Consider the following 20,790-nt stretch of genomic DNA (forward strand, 5'->3'; position numbering starts at 1 on the left):
AAATCACTGCAGGAAGGGTTGCTTCTGCAAATGCCTTTACAGCAACACTGCCTGGAGTTTGAGATATCATTTTTAGTTAAAGGAATGACTAAGTATATGATTTTTTTAAAAGGTGAAGAACAAATACCTTGAAAGAGTAAACAGACCATGTACTCTGCCAGTACAGAATACTGTACATAGTGCCATTTTCTATCAGTGTAATATTGCCTGCCTTGGCTCCCTGCCACAGCTCAGCTACTGCTGAAACCTTCACCCTGGTCTATGCTATCTTTACACTTGACTATTCTAACATACCCTAGCTGATGCCTAACATTTTACTTTTCATAAACTTGAAATCACTTTACCCTTGTGCTAACTCGTACCAATGTTCTGGTCCCTCTCACCCCTGTACTTCCTAGTATACACTGTTGCCCAGTCCAGCAATGTCTTGATTTTAAAATTCTTGTCATTATTTTCAAGTCCCTCCAAGGCTGTAACTCTCCTCATGTCTGTAATCCCTGCCAAGTCAATATCATCCAAAAAATTGCCACTCTAATTCTGCCCTGCTTTGCGTTCCTGATTCGAATCGCTACATATGTAATCGAAGTACACAAGGGCAATCGCAAATCTACCTCTAGAAAGCTTCCAAAGGATCTGGGGAAAATCAACTGCAGTGATTATCCAAACAGTGAGTAACCCAGGGAGGAGTGGTGATGGCCTGTGAGTGACCGAGGGGAATAAAAAGCAGTCTCTTGCTTTGAACGAGTATGACTTTTTCACTGCTGGATAAAGTAGCATTTTGTTTTAGGAATTACTGAGCAAATTTTTTTTTAAGAGGCTAATGCAATTTTCAGCTTCAAAACCAGAAGCTGAATATTTTCTTAATACCACAACTATTCACATCACATATTAACAACCTGTTATCTAAGGAACTGAAGGCATTGTTGCTAAAATTGCAGATGACACAAAGATAGATGGAAGGACATGTAGTGTTGAGGAACTGGGGAGGCTGCAGAAAGACTCAGACAGGCTAGGAGAGTGGGCAAACAAGTGGCAGGTGGAATACTATGTGGCAAAGTGTGAGTTATGCACTTTGATAGGAAGAATAGAGGCTTGGACTATTTTCTAAATGAGGAAAGGCTTCGGAAATTTGAAGCACTAAAGAAGTTAGGAGTCCTGGTGCAGGTAACATGTTCAGTTGATAGTTTTGAAGGCTAATGCAATGTTTTTGAGAGGGCTAGAATACATGATATACTGATGAGGTTGTATAAGGTTCTGCTCAGACTGCATTTGGAATACTGTGAGCAATTTTGAGCCCACATCTGAAGAGGGATGGGTCCAGAGGAAGCTTACAAGAATGATCCCAGGGACGAATTTTGTGCCAATATGAGGAGCGGTTGCGGACTCTGGGTCTGTACTCGATGGAGTTTAAAAGGATGAATGGAACTCTGATTAAAACTTAAGAAATTCTGAGAGGCATGAATAAGGTGAACATGGAGAAGATGTTCACATTCACAGGAGAGACAAGGACCTAAGGGAACATCCTCAATGGAGATAAGCAGAATTTTTTCAGCCAGAGACAGTGGGTCTGTAAAATTCATTGCCAGAAAGCTGTGGATGCCAAGTCATTGAGTGTATTTAAGACAGAGATAGACATGTTCTTGATTAGTTAGGGAATCAAGGGTTTTGGGGAGAAGGCTGGAAATGGGGTTTAGAAACATATTGGCCATGATTGAATGGTGGAGCAGACGCAATTGGCTGAATGGCCTACTCTTGCTCAGATACCTTTTCACTTATTGGTATGAATCAAAATTACATATATTATTATTAATGTATTGACATGGAGCCCTAATGAGCACAGTAAAATAAAAAGGCCTTTCATGTCACCTTTGGCGACAGCTCTGGGTTTGATGTGACCTGTTGCAGGCTTCTTATTACATTCACTGACTAATTAAATGAAATGAAATGCTACCTCTTGTACAATGCTTTTTCAGGACAGGGGGTGGGTAGAAGCGGAGCTGCAGAAAAGTGGGGGGGGGTTTAGGGAGGGGCTGGTTGGGGTGGTGAGGTAGGGATAGGTGAACACAGGTTGAGAGTACGACCTAGTTGGTCGATGGGAGGAATGAATTCAATTGGTAGGTGGAAGGAAAAGTCGATCCGAGGGATGGAAGGGAGTGAGAGGGGCAGGAAAGGGAGTCAGGGGATGGGAAGGGAGGTTATTTGAAATTGGAGAACTCAGTATTGGGTCCTCTAGGCTGTAGGCTGCTCAGGTGGAAGATGAGGTGTATTTCCTCAAATTTGCAGCCTGATTTGTGGCAATGAAGGAGGTTGAGGATGGTCATGTCGGAAAGGGAGTGGAAAGAAGAATTAAAATGGGTGGTGACTAGGAGATCAGGTTGGCTGCTGTGGGCCTGGTTGAGATGCTTGGGGAATTGTGCCCTGAGTTTACATTTGGTCTTCCTGATATAGAGAAGACCACATCAAGAGCACTGGATACAGTCAACCAGGTTGGAGGAGAGGCAGGTGAACTTCTGTCTCACTTGGAAGGACTGTTTGGGGCCCTGCATAGAGGTGAGAGGGGTGGTGTGCCGGCAAGATTTTGCATCTTTCCCGGTTGTAGGGGAAATAACCTGGGGGTTCAGGGTGTTGGTGGGGAGAGTAGGAAGAACCAAGTCTTGGTGAAGGGAACGGTCCTTGTGGAGGGCTAAGAGGGGTGAGAGGTGTTGGGGGCTAATTGGAATTGGCAGAAGTGTAAAAGGATGATATGCTGGATGTGGAGACTGGTGGGGTGGTAGGTGAGGACAATGGAGACCCTGTCTTTATTGCTTTTTGGGGGGGGGAGGGGTTAGAGCAATGGAGCAGGGAATAAAGGTGGTGTGATGGAGGGCTGTGTGGATGACACAGGAGGAAAAGCACCTTGTTCAAAATAGGTGGACATCTGGGATCCATCTGCTTGGACGAGGAGACATTCTACTCCCAAGCATGCCAGTCCGGAAGAAGGGTTACACACGAAACGTTAACTTTTCCATCTCCTGATGCTGCCTGGCTTGTTGTGTCCTTACAGCCTCCTGTTTGTTTATCTTGGATTCCAGCATCTGCAGTTTCTTTGTCTCTAACCTCTAATACAATGGCTAGCTCTCTCAAAATTACTGCATGGGCTGTAAAGCACATCCAGAAATCCTGAGTGCTATATTAATACAAACAATATCACCATTATGAAACTCCCACTGTCAACATTCTGGGTGTTACCACTGGTAGAAAATTAAACTGGAACAGCCATTAAATACTATAACCAAGACAGCAGATGGAGGGTCAGAATTCTGTTATGACTCATTCATCTCCTGTCTCCCCAAAACCTGTCCACCACCTGCAAAGGACAAGTCAGGAGTGTGTCGGAATACTTTCCACTTGACATCATCCAGGACAAAGCAGTCTGCTTGACTGGCACTGCACTGGACACTTTCAACATTCACTTCTACTACTGGTGCAGTGTCAGCAGTGAGTACCATCTACAGGATGCACTGAGGTGCGTCTACTCCTCCAAGGATTACACAGATTCAATAAAGTGACTTACCACCTTCTTGTCAAGAGAAGTTAAGGATGTGCAATAAATGTTGGTCTCACCAGTGATACACAGATCCAGTGAATGATCTTTTCAATAAACTTTGCTATCCTTTATGATAAGCCATACCAAACATTGCCCATATTGTCATTGAAAACAGTATTTGAATTGATATGACAGAACATGCAGAAGAGACAGAGGCAAGATTTCATTCAAAAATCATTGGTTGCATTAGCATTATAATGAAATAATATTTCTTACATCACAATGTTTATAAAACATCATGGAACAGTTGAAATCATAACCAACCTTCCTTTTAAGAAGGACATGTTTAATTATTCTAGAATACCAGAACAAATGATTGTGCAGAATTTTTCTTGAAGAGGAAAATAAAGTGGTCAAGTCCTATATTACATAGTTTACTTCTGAAGTTTAAAAGGTGGGTAGGCGACTGCAGTTCCCATGACTGCTGAGTAAATAGGAGGAGGAGGACTTGAAAAAGAGAAGTTTGTATTAATGGTCATAGAATCATAGCACCACTACATTGTGGAAGCAGGCCACTTGGCCCATTCAGTCCACAATGACCCTCTGAAGTGCAACCCACCCCTTACCCTATACTTGCAACCCTGCATTTCCTACAGCTAACCCACTTAGCCGAAGCACCCCTGGATACTATGGGCAATTTAGCATGGCGAATCCACCTAACCTGCACATCTTTGGATGGTGGAAGGAAAACCAGAGCACTGGGATGAAACCCATGCAGACACAGGAGAATATGCAAACTCCACAAGGACAATCGTTTGAGGCTGGAATTGAACATGGGTTCCTGGCGCTGTGAGGCAGCAATGCTAACCAGTGAGCCACCATGCTGCCCTGAGAGAGAAAGCTAATTATAACCTGTGAGTGGTTGTTTGAAGCCAATCGTTTTGATATTTTACCCGAGAAAATGCTTGGAATTTATTCATTCATAACTAGTCAGATTTTCAATTGGTATTTCTTGTCCTACATCATCATCCACTAAACACGAATGGTCCAACATCAATTATGTCAGTTCAGTTCATCCATGATCCCATGTTGGTAACAAAGTATGGAAGTTTTATTTATCATACATTAACTTGAACCTTTTAATTATAGATTCTAAGTTAAATGACATATCTAACTATATACAATATTTGGCATTTTTCAAAATATGAAAATGATAATAAATTCATGATTTGGAGATGCTGTTGTTGGACTGGGGTGTACAAAGTTAAAAATCACACAACATTGGGTTATAATCCAACAGGGTTATTTGGAAGGAGAAGGTGAGATCTGCAGATGCTTGAGGTCAGAGTTGTTAATGTGTTGCTGGAAAAGCACAGCAGGTCAGGCAGCATCTGAGCAGCAGAAGAATCGACGTTTCAGGCTGGAGCCCTTCATCAGGAATGTGGCTGGGAGCCTTGGGGGTGGAGAGATAAATGGAAGGGGCTGGGGCTGGGAAGAAGGTGGCTCAGAGTGCAATAGGTGGATGGAGGTGGCGGTGAAGGTGATACGTCGGAGAGGAGGGTGGAGCGGATAGGTGGGAAGGAAGATTGACAGATGGAACAGGTCATTAGGACGGTATTGAGCTGAAAGGTTGGAACTGGGGTAAGGTGGGGGGAGGGGAAATGAGGAAACTGGTGAAGAAGTCCACATTGATGCTCTGGGATTTAAGAGTCTCGAGGTGGAAGATAAGGCGTTCTTCCTCCAGGTATTAGGTAGTGAACGAGCGGCGATGGAGGAGGCCCAGGACCTGCATGTCCTCGGCAGAGGGGCTGAGGGAGTTGAAATGTTTGGTCATGGGGCGGTGGGGTTGATTGGCGTGGGTGTCTCAGAGATGTTCTCTAAAGCGCTCTGCGAGAAGGCGTCTAGTCTCCCCAATGTAGAGGAGACTGCTTTGGGAGCAACAGATACAATAAATGACATGGGTGGAAGTGCAGGTGAAACTTTGATGGATGTGGAAGGCTCCTTTGGGGGCCTTGGATAGAAGTTGGGGGGGGGGGGGGGGGGAAAGAGTGTGGGCATAGGTTTTGCAATTCCTGCGGTGGCAGGGGAAAGTGCCAGAAGGGGAGGGTGGCTTGTTAGGGGGCATGGACCTGACCAGGTAGTCGCAGAGGGAACGGTCTTTGCAGAAAGCGGATAGGGGTGGGGAGGGAAATATATCCTTGGTGGTGGGATCCATCTGTGGTGGCGGAAGTGTCGGAGGATGTTGCAGTTTATGCGAAGTTTGGTGAGTTAGAAGGTGAGGACCAGGGTGGTTCTGTCCTTGTTGCAGTTGGAGGGGTGAGGTTTGAGGGCAGAGGTGTGGGACGTGGATGAGATGCGCTAGAGGGGATCATCAATTACATGGGAGGGGAAATTACGGTCTTTAAAAAAGGGGGCCATCTGGTATGTTCTGTGGTGGAACTGGTCATCTTGGGAGCAGATGCGGCAGAGGCAGAGGAATTGGGAGTAGGGGATAGAATCTTTGCAGGAAGTAGGGTAGGAGGAGGTGTAATCCAGAAAGCTGTGGGAGTCGGTGGGTTTGTAAAAAATGTCAGTGTTGAGTCAGTCGTCATTAATGGAGGTGGAGAGGTCTAGGAAGGGGAGGGAGGTGTCAGAGGTGGTCCAAGTGAATTTGATATTGGGGTGGAATGTGTTTATGAAATTGATGAACCGTTCAACCTCGTGGGAGCACAAGGTTGTGCTGATGCAGTCATCAATGTTGCGGAGGAAGAGATGGGGAGTGGTGCCAGTGTAACTCTGGAAGGTGGACTGTTCTACATAACTGACAAAGAGGCAGGCATAACTGGGGCGCATGCGGGTGCCCATGGCTACCCTTTCGTCTGGAGCAAGTGGGAGAATCGGAAGGAGAAATTGTTGAGAGTGAGGACCAGCTCAGCAAAACCTCAGTGGAAGGGTATTGGTGGGGACGTCGTGAAAGGAAGAAACAGAGGGCTTGGAGGCCCTCGTCATGGTGGATGGAGGTGTAGAGGGACTGGATGTCCATGGTGAAGATGAGGAATTGGGGGCTGGGGAAACAGCAGTCTTGGAGGAGGTGGAGGGCAAGGGAAGTATCTTGAACCTATATGAGGAGCTCCTGGACCAGGGGGATAGGACAGTATCGGGTAGGTGGAGATGAGTTCGGTGGGGCAGGAGCAAGCTGAAACAATAGGGCGGCCGGGGTAGTCAGGCTTGTAGATCTTGAGTAGGAGGTAGAGGGTTATTTGGAAGCACTAGCTTTCACTAGCTTTCGGAGCGCTGCTCCTTCATCAGGTGTTGTGTGATTTTTAACTCTGTACACCCCAGTCCAACACCGGCATCTACAAACCATGAATTTATTATCGTTTACATATTTTGAAAAATGCCAAATAATAGATTCAGCTTTCTGTAGAAGGCAATGTTGCTAAGTGATTACATTAGCTAAAAAAAAAGTTGTTAATTGGAAAAGTATTCCCACCAAAAAAAAAGTCACCCTCAAGAGTGTCTCACCAAAATAAGTTATTTTGAACCCCGTGCTCTGTTGTTGGTGGATATGCATTCAATTGCCTTGGACCTAGGTTCTGAAATTCTCCCCTTAAGCCTCTCCTCTAAGTCATTTGTTAAGTTCAGTTTGGTGACCATGCATTTGCTAATCTGACCCAAAATCTTCTTCGGGGACCTGTTGTCATATTTTCTTTTATGATGTGCCTTGGGAGGTTTGTTAAAGTGTTTTGTGCAATGTGTTATATTCCAAGTTCTGGAAGCATTTGCAAAGCTTACATTTCAGAAACATGTTTACTTTGCAATCAAATAAAGGTGAAAAACATCACCTAAATCTTGCTGCCCACAGTATGTTCTAAACAAACTGGTGAAGTCTGTGTATTGGACTTAGTTAGAATGGGGATATATTTTCTTTGGAATTTTAAAAATTGTGTCAGGTACCTTGAGCTGAATTTTACTTCTTGGCTTTACTGAAAAATGTTGCCAATTTGGAATTAATTTTTAACTTTTCAGATAGGTGTGATCACTTTTCCCCTGCCAGATTCAATCACTTTTTTGAACCTCCCTTCACATATGTATCCACCCTTGTTGTCTATTCCAGAAGGGTTTGGAAGTTTTTAGAAGAGTTGGTGCGAATGAGGTTTACTTTATTTTGAACATCATTTTCCATCATAGTCATCTGACTGTTTCAAGTTCAGGAATGCATTAAATATTTTCTCAGGTAAAATGTCTAAAATTACTTTTTCTGGTCTTCTGGAAAAATTAACCATGACAAACATTCCTTTTAAAAACTTGATTTCAACTGTTCAATCATGTTTTATGAACATTCTGATGCAAAAAATATTATTTCCTTACAATACTAATGCAACTAAAGATTTTTGAATGAAATCTTGCATCTGTACCTTTTCCAGGTCAATGAAAACCTGCATGTTCCACCACATTAATCCAAGTATTGCTGGCAAAGACAACTTGCAGTTTGTAAAAGTGATTCATCAAGTCAAAACCCCAGATTATGCACATTAGTCACCGATTTATCTCTCATGACTATTGCCTCACGCCTGTTGCATGCAGAGAATGCAGCCACAAAATAGACACCAAAAAGCTGTGTCTGGTTTAGTCTTCTAGGTTAACTTAGTTTCTCTCAGTTCAACTGCTGATTTTACTTTCTGACCTTTCTGCTTTTGAAACTGAAATAAATGAGATTCTTCCACTTGTGTCATTGCTCATCCATCTGTCAAATCTATTATTGTTTTATTCAATCAAAGCTGCTATTCTGAAGACTCTGCACCTAGTATCTGGAACACTTTGAGTTAACTTTACCTCTCCTTACAGCGGATGGAAATTTACATCTGTAGCCACCAAACACAAACTTATTATAAAGGAACTCCAACTGCTAGTCTCTCTCCAGAAAGTTACTTTTCTCTGAACTCTTTCCAATTATCACTTGCAAACTTTTCTGAATATTTCTTTACCTTTGTCTTAAATCTTAATGCAACAGTTGAGACTAGGGCACCAATATGATCTCAGGGGCATGTTGCCAGTGTGGCCTGGTGCCCACAATACACAGGAAGGCCAGAAGGAAGTTCAGTGCAACTGTCTGTGACACTGCAGTGCAACACTGACAGAGTGCTTCCTTATCAAAGGTACTATAGCTCATTTAGTGTCACTGCCATGTCTAAAGCGGAGGCTTGTAACTTTGAGTCCGACTCCAGTACTTCAGCACAAAATAAGGTTAGCATTTCTGAACAACATTGAGGGGGTGCTATACCAGAAACAAGCCATTCAATCCATTGAGTCTGCTCTCCTTTTCAATGAGATCATGGCTGATCTGACAATCCTCAACTTCACCTTCCTGCCTTGTCCCCATAATTCTGGATTCCCTCACCGATTAAAAACCTGCCTTTCTCAGCCTTGTATACACTTAGCAACCCAGCCTCAACAGCCCTCTGCAGTAAAGAATGCCACAATTTCACTACCTTCCAAGAGAAGAAATTCCTCCCCGAGTCTGTCTTAAGTGGGTAACCCCTTACTCTGTGATTGTGCCCTTTGGTACTAGACTCTCCCAAAAGGATAATATCAACTTCCTTGCATCAACACTGTCAAGGCCTCTAAGAATATTGTACATTTTAATAAGGTCACTTTTCATTATTAGAAATTCCAATGGGTTCAGGCCCAATCTATTCAATTTCTCCTTCCATGCCCAGAAGCATAATTGTGAACCTTCTCATTGCCTCCAATGCCAGTAGAGAGGACCACACACTGTTCATAGTATGGCTTGATGACACCTTGTATAGCTTTAGCAAGACATCCATATTCTTACAATCAATTCCATCTGAAATAAACATTTACAGTCTATTTTCCTTCTGTAGTACCCACCGAACATGTAAAATAGGTTTTTGTGATTTGTACACGAGAACCCCCAAATCTCTCTTTGCTGCAGCTTTCTCCAGTCTTTCCCCATTTGTCTAATTTTCAGGTCTTCGATTTTTCTTTAAAGTGCACAATCTCAAATCTGCCAAGCTTTTGCCAATCTCTAACTCTCCTAGAGTCTCTGTATCATCCTCACAACTTGTCTTCCTACCTATTTTTGTGTCATCCGCAAACTTGGTGATACCGTGGACGTGAACGCGCTAGAAGTCATTAATATATTTTGTAAATAATTACAGCCACAGCATCAATCCCTATAGCACACCACTAGTTACAGCTTGCCATGCTGACAATTACTCCTTTATCTCAATTCCCCTCCTTCTGTTAGTTAGCCAATCCTCTGTTCATCTTAATATGCTAACACATACACCACGGGCTCAAGGATTAGTGTAGGAAGGGATATCTTTTGGGTTGGTGCTGACATCCTACTAGTGTAGGATAATCCTTTGAATGCAAAACCTGCTGGGGTGGGATGTGAGGACAATTATTATTCTAGGAAGTAGGATGGGCAAGGGGGTGAGGGCAAAAGTGTGTGAAATGGGTCAGACACAGCTGAGGGCCCTGTCAAACATGGTGGGTAGTGGTAAGTGGTGGCAATCCTTCGTTGAGGAAAAAGAGCGACATGTTGGAAACTGAGGAAAATGGCACTGTTGGAACTGATGTGATGGAGATGGAGAAATGGGAAAATGGAATGGAGTCCTTACACAAAGCAGGTGTGAGAAAATGTAGTCAAGGTAACTGTGGGAGTTGATGGGTTTTGTAATGATATTGGTGGCCAGCCCAACCTCAGAAATAGAACATAAGTCAAGGAAGGAAATGAGATGGATCAGGTGAAGGTGAGATAGATGGAAATTGAAAGCAAAATGAAATCAAAACTGATGGATTTTTCTGATTGTTGATGAAAGCAGGAACCACCACTGATGACATTCCCAATATATCGGAGAAAGACTTATGGGAAGACCGCAGGTAGGACTGAAAACTCGGAATGTTGCACATATCCTACAGCGAGACAGACATGACTGGGCCACACAGACACCCATAGCCACATCTTTGAAAGCAAAAAACATTGAGATAGCAATATGAGTTAAAGGAGAAGTTATTCAAAGCGATGACAGTCCAGCCAAGTAAAGAAGAATGGCAGTGGATAAGGACGATGCAGGACTCTTTTCAAGGATCCAGTTTCCCTTGATAATCCTTCAAAAAATGGAACTGAGGATAAAGCCATTATTGTACTGTTTTCGTTCTTAAAAGAAATCAAATAGCCGTTCTGTAAAAATGGAATCTTGGTCTAATGAAATTCCTATAGCGGTTGAACAAATATTAAGTGCAAGTATTTGAATAAGCTTTGCCTTTTCACACTGAACTGAGGAAACTGACCCAAGAGTACTACTCTTGTCTACATAGAAAATTAACATTATCCCTGACAATTTGATACAATGAAAGAAGAATTCTTCTAATGAGTAAAAATATACTCACAGTGCACGAAGTGTTTATTGTAAGGAAAGGCATGCAGGCTCACAAAGACTGGTTCTTTCTGATAGTTCCTAAGCTGCTTTCTCAAAATTTTATAAGTCTTCTTTCTCTGGAAGTTCATCTAACCGTCTTTTAAATTCAAGCACTATCAATTTCAATGAGCCTATGTTCCCTATTTGCAGCCTTGACAATAAATTTGATTCAGATAAATTGCTAAAGAAATGAAGCATAATTCTTCAAATCCCCTTCATAATTTCAACTCACATTGTGTGGAATTATTTTGGTGTGCATCATCTTAAACGAAACAATGTCCATTCTAGGGTAAGGTGACCACTACTTTGAACTTCAGCCACATAAATCCGAGTTGGTATATTGTTGCTGCTTAGTTGTAGGTTGACAGCTGTCTTTGCAGCACCCACTTGCAATATTGACTTAGTGTTCTATTTTCATGTTCCAGTTAAAAAATGGTATTGGCATCAAAACAGTACATTTAATTTAGGATTCCTTTTTCACATTGTCAGTAATTTCCAGAATATTTAATGATTCATTATAACTTGCCAGAAATAACACTACATGCCTCACAGCATTGTAAGACCTTTATTTGGTTCAATGAAAAGAAAATACAGCTCACTTCAACTGAAGGGAAAACAACTAATTGCTTGGCACAATTTTATACCTCATTGATACATTTGAAAATTATATTCAGAGAAAGTACACTTCCTTTAGATTTTTCTAAAAAATCAATTTGGCAGAAAGTTATTTTTCTCTCTCAGTAGCATTCGCCTTCTGGACTGAAAAGTAATGTGGGAATTCTCACAACTTGGAATCGTTAACCCTAGTTAATGTATAACAGGAAGTTTTAACATAAAACCCAACATTACCTGTCCATGATTTGTGCCCCAACACATCAATCCACCAGATGCATTGCCAATTGAAAAGCAAATACTTTCTTCATTGCCCAAGTACATTATCCTCTGACTGTTAATTAAACAGACTTTTTTTTAATACTCCCGTAAGCTTCTTGTAGAGACGGCTTGTCTATTTCTGAAAGCTCTGGGTCAATGTTGGAGAGCTTACAACCCGCTGGATGTCATTGTAGAAGAAATGTTTCTGCCCTGCCCTATGCAAAAGTGCTTAGCATCCTCTTCACATCTCTACAAATGGTGTGATTGGCAGAAAACTAAAAGTACAACTTTGGGTTAGTGGACCTCTATCCTTTAATTCTGTGATACACTATGTCAACACAAGTTTTAATTACTGGTCTGCTTAAATATACATGTAGCCTGGCCTGAGAAGATTAGAATATGCTCTTCATTATTACTTCACTGGTCTAGTCTTTCCTCTGGTTTCTCCTTACCCACCCTGCACCCCCATCTCTACTTTCAGTAGTTTGATCTCTCTACCTCCTGTCTCTTGCACAGTACCATCCCACTCCCACCACTCTTCAGACACAGTACTGCCACAGAATAATTTTATTATTTTTAATTGTATTACCTTAACTACAAACAAGGCCAGAGGGAATGTCTGGCTCAGATCCACAAAGAAATGTAGAGTGAAGGGAGAACATGTTTCAAAATAGCTTGCACTGAAGGAATTATAAAGACTGTTTCCTCACTGGTCAAACACCACCAGTTAGAAAGCACCCATTTCTGGTTTTAAAGTTCAAACAGCTTAAAGTTATGGAAATTGATTTTGTACACAAACACAAAGAAGGAAACTTAGGAACTGAAATAAAGATTGCCACAATTCATGTTTGGTCCACATATAATATTTTGGTCATTGTTGGTTGAGTACACCAGCTCACAACTATCCGTGAGCTGCTTTTTATGAAGAAAGTGCAGTCATCATCCTCTTCAAGTGGCGGAAACTACAGGAGCTGCTTAGTCTCATGTGGTAGAGGGAAAGCACGTCCTAACTAGATGATTCTCTTAAAGGTAACAGGATAATAATTTACTACATCTCAGTCACTTGTTACAAGCTACATATGTATGACAGACATTGTCATAGAGGCTTTAAGGAGGATCAATGTCATGTTGTTCTTTCAAAATCAGTCCACAAGTTTATATAATAAATTCATAGTCGGTTGTGCTTATGAAATTCTTCAGTGTTAACTCTTTCAGACCCAACAAACTTTATTACTGAGAAGATATCTGTAAATTGTACTGAATGTCAAATGCATTCTGCACTGTAAAACATACAAATTATGAAGCATGTTTGAAGCTTACAATTCATAATTTTTAAATAATCCTTTTCAGACTTAAATCTCCCTTGACAATGAAACCCTTGCTAACCTCTGCAACGATGAGCAGATCTGACATATAAAGATATATTAAGAATTAAGTTTACATTGAATCTTGGTGTCTTTCATTTCACCCCTTTTGGTTTCTGTTTTAGTCAAAAAAAAATGGTAATCAATCAATGACCATGGCCAAATGTGCTTCAACACATACATTTGTCTTTGAAGAACTCTGGAAAATAACCAAACTCAAGCTCTTTTCACATGGGTGAGAAGTGATGCTGCCCTCTGGAATTTCCAATTATCACCTGCTACAGTTTGGAGAAGCAAAAGATGCTGGCCACAGGAATTAAAAAGAGAGAATGCTGGAAATATTCAGCAGGTGCAGCAGTATCTGTGGAGACAGAAAAACAAAGCTAACATTTCAGGTTGATGATCCTTTGTCAGAACTGCCAATACTGACGAAAGGTCATTGACCAGAGATGTTAACTCTGTTTTTCACTCTACAGATGCTGCCAGACTTGCTGTCTATCTTCAGAGTTTTCTGATTTCATTTGATTCAGTTGATGCTTCATTTAGACAGGATAGCTCACCTCACTGGATCTGACTGTGCAAGTAAAGAGATCAGGAAGCAAAAAAGGAACAGCATAAGCTTGAGGCATTAGTAGTGCCACTTGCAAGATGCTTCAATATTTCAGGCGGTCCTCCCCGAGATGTCTGGAAGGATGTACACCAGTTCATACTACCAACTTGACCTAAGGGCAGCTACAATATAGTTTTGGTGAATAAGAGTAACAATCAAACATAATGTACAATCTGCAACTTAACGTAGAATTTGATAGTTTCAAAGTATAGCTTCAAAAGTTGAACAGTGATGTGACTCATGGGGAATAATTGAAACAGCAATCATAATTATAGACTTAAGTACAAATATGATCTAAAGACTGAATTAATCACATTTTTTACTAGTAGCAACCAGCTAACATCGCCACTTATTTCAGAACTAACCAGGCACATAAGTATTTTTCATGATCTTTTTTGTCACATAAAAGTTTAAATTCCTCTCGAAAACAAATTTCATGTTCACACCATGAATGTAGCATCTATCTGTGACTAGATGAAGGGTGGCAGGTTTAATAAAATGCTATGGAGAGCTGCATGTTAGTGCATTCTTCCTGCCAAAACTACAAGCATGACAACGTTAAACAGCTGTTGGATCAGGCAACAGACACTTCAAGAAAGATTTTAAAAGAGCTCATCACTGACATGGTTACAAATTGAAAATCAATACATTTAAATGAAAACAATTTAACTGTTATTTTATAAAATTAGGAGGATATTGTGATTTTTTTTTTGCCTGGAGTGAATAATGAGAAAATGACTCAATGATTCAACACTAAGTGTCACCCTGCATACTTCTATCAGAGATTTGAACGCATACAGTGAACAGAATTAATTTACAGCTGGATAATACAGCTAATTAATGATATCTTTGGCCAACTAAGATGTTACAAATAAGATAATCAATATAAAATTGTTCACAAAAGGAGGACACTCGATGACATGGAGGCTGATCTTTCAACTTTTCTTGGTGATGCACGCTTACGGGTAAGAGCACAGGTGATTGATTGTGACCAACCCTGATCAACTTACAGAAGCTCAAAAAGGCATATAAGCCTCCCTCAAATCATCAATATCAGATTTTGCATTTACAGTGGGGGTTTGGGGAAATGGTGAAACGGAAGATTTGTTTGAGCAATTTGACAACAGGAAAACAAACCTGAATTGAAAAGGTGGCCCACTAAGATTTTCTCATCTAAAATCAAAATAGTAAGTTGTGAATTAACATTGTTAATACAATTTAAATGAAGAAACCTTTCTTGCATGGTGCTTAATATTTTTTTATCTTCACACATTTTCCTCCTAGAGTGAAATGCACAATAGAAAGCAAGGTGCTGAGCATTAAAAATCACAACTTTTCCTATGAACTAGGAATTTGTTGCAGTAACTATACTGGTTGTCCAAAAGAAAAATAACTTAAGTGCATAATTGAGTATAAGGTGTCTATGACAATAACATGCCAACCAAGGGCAAACATTTAAGCAACATTTCTGCTGTCAGGACTCTTATCTTACAGTAAAGAAGCAAATGTAGTTTGGAACTAAGTCAAGAAATCACGATGCAAAGAGAGAAGGCAAGTCAACAATCACAACAATACCCCCTCTCCCAAGATCTGAACAAATGTACATTAGGTCAAATTGGTAATTTTCAAACAACTTATCTGGCAAGGTATGAATTTCTCACATCGCTTCATTTTTAATTCCAGATAATGCTATTTAAATTTCAAAAGTTATGTTCTATGTTTGGTCAAACATTTTTGAGCTCTAGCAAGCTAAGGTTTTAAAAGTTAATTTTGCAAATTATTTCCTCATGTCCTACAATTTTATCATAGTCTACAATAACCTTCTTGGAAAAGCAAAATGGCAAAGCATCTGTGAAGTTAGGTAGGAATGAGGTCTGCATAATTGGAATACATTAGTTCAAAACTTAATTGAGTGGAATCCAGGAAAATTGATTTACTAGTACTGCCTCATTAACTGGACATCAAACTGTGCTATATTAAAAATACAGCTCAGCGTACCTTAATTCAGGTTAAAAATAAAGTCAGATTGTCAGCCCATTTACCAATAATTTTATTAAAGTAATGCAAATTCTCAAATACCAAGTGGTTTTCCTTAACTGAAAACAAATAAAAATGTATTTTGTTTCTTTGCAAAGGCTCTGAATTCTGATAAATTGAATTTTATTTTATTATTAAAGATGTCATTTCAATTTAGTTACAAAGCATTGTATTCCTGCTTTCGAGGCAAGCCTCAACCATTGTTTTGTTCTAGGACAAGTGACCAATACTTAATTATACAATTAAAAGCATAGACTCAACAGGGTACACCTAGGGTGACTTACTTTTGGTGTCGGACAAGAAGCTGTGGACAGGCGTGATGTAGCTTGAGCTCGCGGTGATTCCGATGGAGTTGTGCTCAGCGATGCATTGTCTCGTGGAAGGACTTGGACGCCACGAGATATGATTGAGTCTGGGATCTGAAAGTATAAAAAATGCTGAAGATAATAAATTACAACAAATATTCACTTAGAGTTAAAGTCATCTTCATATTTCAATACAAGCAAACTGAAAGTTGGCTTTCTCCTATGTTTGGAACACATTGTAAATCAGATGGTATTTCACTTTTATACGTAAAGGCATAAGTGCTGATTTTAAACAAATTTTATAATAATTGTAATAACTCAATTTACCACTGAATTTTCACAAATGTCATAGTTTGTTACACTGGTAGTGAATATTGCCAAGCTGACAAGAATTAAAGCAATAAGTGTAACTAAAAGACAATACTTTTAATTCTAAGCAATGCTTTATGTTTCAATCCTACAACTCATCTACATTAATAAACATCATACTTATAAATTCTAACGCTACATTATATACTGACTGGGATACGTTATATTCTATTACTGCATCATGGCAACATAAATGGACAACAAGCTCATATATAATATCAATCATTAAATATCTTAATTAAATTGTACCAAACATTTTTACTGTATCATTGAACTTCTGGAAATTGATCACTTGCACTAATATGGCAGCAGCGATCACTTCTGCAAAGTATATTTCTCAAATGTCATAGTTTGTAAAGTGGCATATACCATTTTTGAATTGGGATCAACTAATTCAATATCTTCATATAAATTGAAAAGGCAAAATAAACATGCAGTGCAAATTGGAATTTTTAATTGAAAAAGAAATTAGCTATCCATTAGAAGTTTGAAAAATTTGCAAATGTCTGTGACAACGATCAATGCAGTAATGATATAGATATTAAAAGAAAACTGCGATTGGTGGGGCTCACTTCAGTTGGTCTAGATTTTACAATTAGCAAAATACAAAATACCCTCTGATCTCTCCCAGCTTTTACTGGCAACTTATTTATTGTCTTCAAAAGTTTGCAGTTTTCAAAGCAAATTTGAAGCATGTCTAAAAAAAAGTGAGGATTTTGAGAATCAGTCAGTCTTTTTCATCCTCCATATATGCGAGCAAAATTCTCTAAAAGTTAATTTTAATAGAAAGCCAACTGAAAATCTATATTAACTCCTGTGAGCAGTACAGATCAAACTCCTGTAGCTTTTGTAGCAACAAATTTATAAATTCTACCATCATTTGCATCTTGACAAATTCACAACTATTAAAAAGCTATATTTTCAAACAACTTTAATGTTAATAGTCTCTGTATGTAACAACTACTGTATCACTTATAAATTGTTTGTAGTCATTTGATTTCCTTTATTGGGTATTTTTGCTTTTCTATCACCTATTTCAATCTAGCTTAACATTATTTCCACTCAATATTTAATCCCGCAGGCTGTCCTAAAGGGAAGGCATTTAATCATTTAATCAAGCAGTGAAAAAGTGTACTTTTTATGTACAAAGATATATTTATGTTGAATGCTCAATGACAAATGAGAAATAAATTTATGAATGATTCACATGAAGTCAATGAGAACAATGGAAAACAATCACAATTATGAAGATACATAATTTGATGACCATTTAACAAGATGACCATGTTGAAAAGGATAATCTAAATGGCTAAAGTCTAATTGAAACAACAAAATCAGTGCAAGTGGTTCATTTCCTCACAATAGCACAATGCAGTGCCAAGTGTTTACTTTTAATGCCTCTTTGGTGTCTCTTACCGGCTCTCCTGCACTGATGGCAGTATGAGAGTGATGACCAATGAAACCAGGGACAGGTTTACCACCTTTAGCCATGACAGGAGCGGGACTGTGTACAAGTTGGAAGCTCTGATGTACAACACAACTATCAGCACTATGACAGGAAAATACAGGCAACTGGAGAAAAACAAGCAAAAATGATTTGATGGGTAACAATGAAATAGGTAGGTTTGATTCTATATGTATGAATTCCCCTGTTCAGTGCAAGGCTTCTTACCTTGGCTGCTATGGCTGCTGCAGTAATGTGCGAGGATGAACTCTCTTCAGTTGAAGCTACTCCACTATCTTTCTTTTCTTCCTCTTCGTCTTCGCATTGAACCCCTTTGTCTTCTGTCTGTTTGTGTGGGCTGGTAGTAGGGGGAGGAGACAATGGGGGTGGAGGAGATGGGAGGTCCTCCAGCTCATCATGAACTTCTTTCACTTTCACAATTGCATCCCGCAATAAGTCAATAGCATGAGGTAGGGCAGGTAGTATAAACTGGAAGCATTCCTGCACATAATGCAAAAGTCAGATTAAAAATGATCAAGAAAAATAAAGCTCAGTTAACATGTAGGTTTGTTAATACAGTTATTACGTCAACCCAATTAAGAAATTAATAAAAGCAAGAGAATCTCAAAATAATGAACATTACCATCTTAAATCCTGCAACAAGCAATGATTTAACAGAATACAAAGATAGTGTTTTGTCACATTTGTAATGTTGTCACTACAGGCATTTTTTGAGAGTTTCCTGTTCAGTGACAGCATAACACCACTGAGTTAATTGTTGTGGATTATTAAAGGATATTGCAATGGAACCCATTGGTTTCAAAGCCTAGCTATTTTAACAGAGGCTCTAACTTATCAAGGAAACTGAAAAGGCAAAGTAAGAAAGGAAAGTGGCCCTCTTATTTTCTCAGGAAACTAAGACTAAAACTGAGTTTAGAAATCAAAACCTCCGAGGAGACTGAAACAGGGTGAACCAAAAGGGCAGAGAACCACTGGAGCTCAGCTGATGATCCCAATGGCACAATGCAGGGAATCTGAACAACAAAAGACTGCATCGAGAAGGTGGGAACAGCCATTTAGATTGATATTGGTGATAATATCTGCTAATTCTTAAGATTGGTCTTTGGTTAAATTCCATTTAATGTGTAATTTATTGTTATTATTAATAATCAACTGCAATTTGGCTATTAGTTAACATTTAACAAATAATAATTCAGAATTTTAGAATATAGATGGTATTTTGTGTTTGCTTTGTTTGAATGTTAATGCTTTTGTTTTAAACTGTGAAATCTGTGGGTTCATTCTTTCTGTAAATAACTAGGATTTGGATTTCATTCTTTTAGAAACAAGTTGCTGGTCTTGATTGAGATCATAAAAAAATTCCACAGTACTAAAGAGAAGAATTGGTGTTATCGTTTAAATACTCAATTCATTTTTTTCTGGGTCCAAATAAACAATGGAAATATTTCCATTAAAATCTTTTGATTCCAATTCTCATCCTCCAGTGTGAACAATGTTGTGCTTTTAATAGGAAATTTAACACAGCAAAACAGGTATGTAATGAAGCAAATAAATACAATTGAGACATATAAATAGACAAAGCATTTTATCTGGGGAGGAAGGACAGTCACAACAGAAGTTGGGATAAGACAGCATGAAGGAAGCTCAATTGATTATGCCCACAAGACTAGTCTTTACTATGTAGCAGAGCCACAATTTCTGACACAGAAACAACAGAAGTAATGGTGATTCCTACCTGTGAACCCTTCTTGCTACCAGGCAGATTAATAATCAGAGTTTTGCCCCTTATTCCACATACAGGTCTGACAACAAAAATGAAATAACAATAAGCAGGAGTACATTTTATATACAGCTTATAATTCAATTACCTTGAAAACTGATGTTCTGCTTCAACAGCCCACCCAAAATCAAACCAGATTTCTCTTTGATCACCTATCGGTTAAGTGGTGTAAGCTGCTCTTCATCTTAAAATGGTTAGGAAAATTTATCCCTAACAAAGAAACTGGAGCAAGAAATGCTAGTCTTTATATAACACAATCTCAAGATTCCCAAAGTACCCCACAGGCAATCAAGTGTTTCTGTAGTGCAGTCACTGTTGTAATGTAGGAAACAAGCTATCTAATTTCTACATAGCTAGCCCCCACAAACAGTAATGTGACAAGGCCAAATACTCTGCTTTAGAGGTACTGATTATGCAAATGAACTGCAAAAAAACCTTAGCTTTTTCTCCAGTGGCTATTTGACCTTCTATAAATGTGAAGGGTAACATGTAGTGTTAAAGTCCCAATGCACTCCACCACTGAATAAGGAGACATAGACTCATCAGTAATTCTTCACATGAACGCAGTTACAACTGTGCTGTGGTTGGAATGTATCATGACAGACCACAGGTGCTTAAGTTAGTAAATAAAGAGGTAGCTCAGAGGAACTATCAAACCAGCTGCTCTCTCTCACATCTCCAAACAGCCATTTTCAGAGAAGAACAGATGGAAGACTGGGGAGTTGATCTTCTCACTCTCCATTTAAGTAAGTAATGTATATGGTGAAAAGATATCAAGTGAAATGTGTTATTGAAGATCCCAACCAAAAGGCTGGGGCGTTAAGCCTCAACTAATAGTGCTGTGAACATGACTGCTTCAGTTAAGTTGCTCAGTTAGTTAGTCAGTCCATGCTTTTTCATTTTCTTCCTTAGAAAGACAACTTTCCACAAACACGATTCTGCAAAACCCAACTCTTTTACAAGGGAAATCAGACTTTGATCAAACCATTTTTACCCGTAACTTAATGTGAGTACATAAAATCACAGAAAAGATA

General features: G+C 39.5%; 1 protein-coding gene across 24 annotated transcripts in view; it reads right to left on the reverse strand.

The window, feature by feature from the left end:
• LOC140476464 (gephyrin) overlaps positions 1–20,790 on the reverse strand; it is a 538,995-nt gene that overhangs the window by 203,834 nt on the left and 314,371 nt on the right. For 14 of the 24 annotated variants that reach the window (XM_072569115.1, XM_072569112.1, XM_072569108.1 and 11 more), the window contains 4 exons: positions 19,712–19,778; positions 18,184–18,456; positions 17,928–18,083; positions 16,122–16,274 (listed from right to left, as the gene is read on the reverse strand). In XM_072569115.1, coding sequence (XP_072425216.1) covers positions 16,122–16,274; positions 17,928–18,083; positions 18,184–18,456; positions 19,712–19,778 — 649 coding nt within the window. The remainder of the gene's footprint in view (positions 1–16,121; positions 16,275–17,927; positions 18,084–18,183; positions 18,457–19,711; positions 19,779–20,790) is intronic. The other 10 variants (XM_072569120.1, XM_072569118.1, XM_072569126.1 and 7 more) reach the window with 2 other exon arrangements.

The sequence above is a fragment of the Chiloscyllium punctatum genome, chromosome 4 (assembly GCF_047496795.1).
Source record: "Chiloscyllium punctatum isolate Juve2018m chromosome 4, sChiPun1.3, whole genome shotgun sequence".
Classification (NCBI taxonomy): domain Eukaryota; kingdom Metazoa; phylum Chordata; class Chondrichthyes; order Orectolobiformes; family Hemiscylliidae; genus Chiloscyllium; species Chiloscyllium punctatum.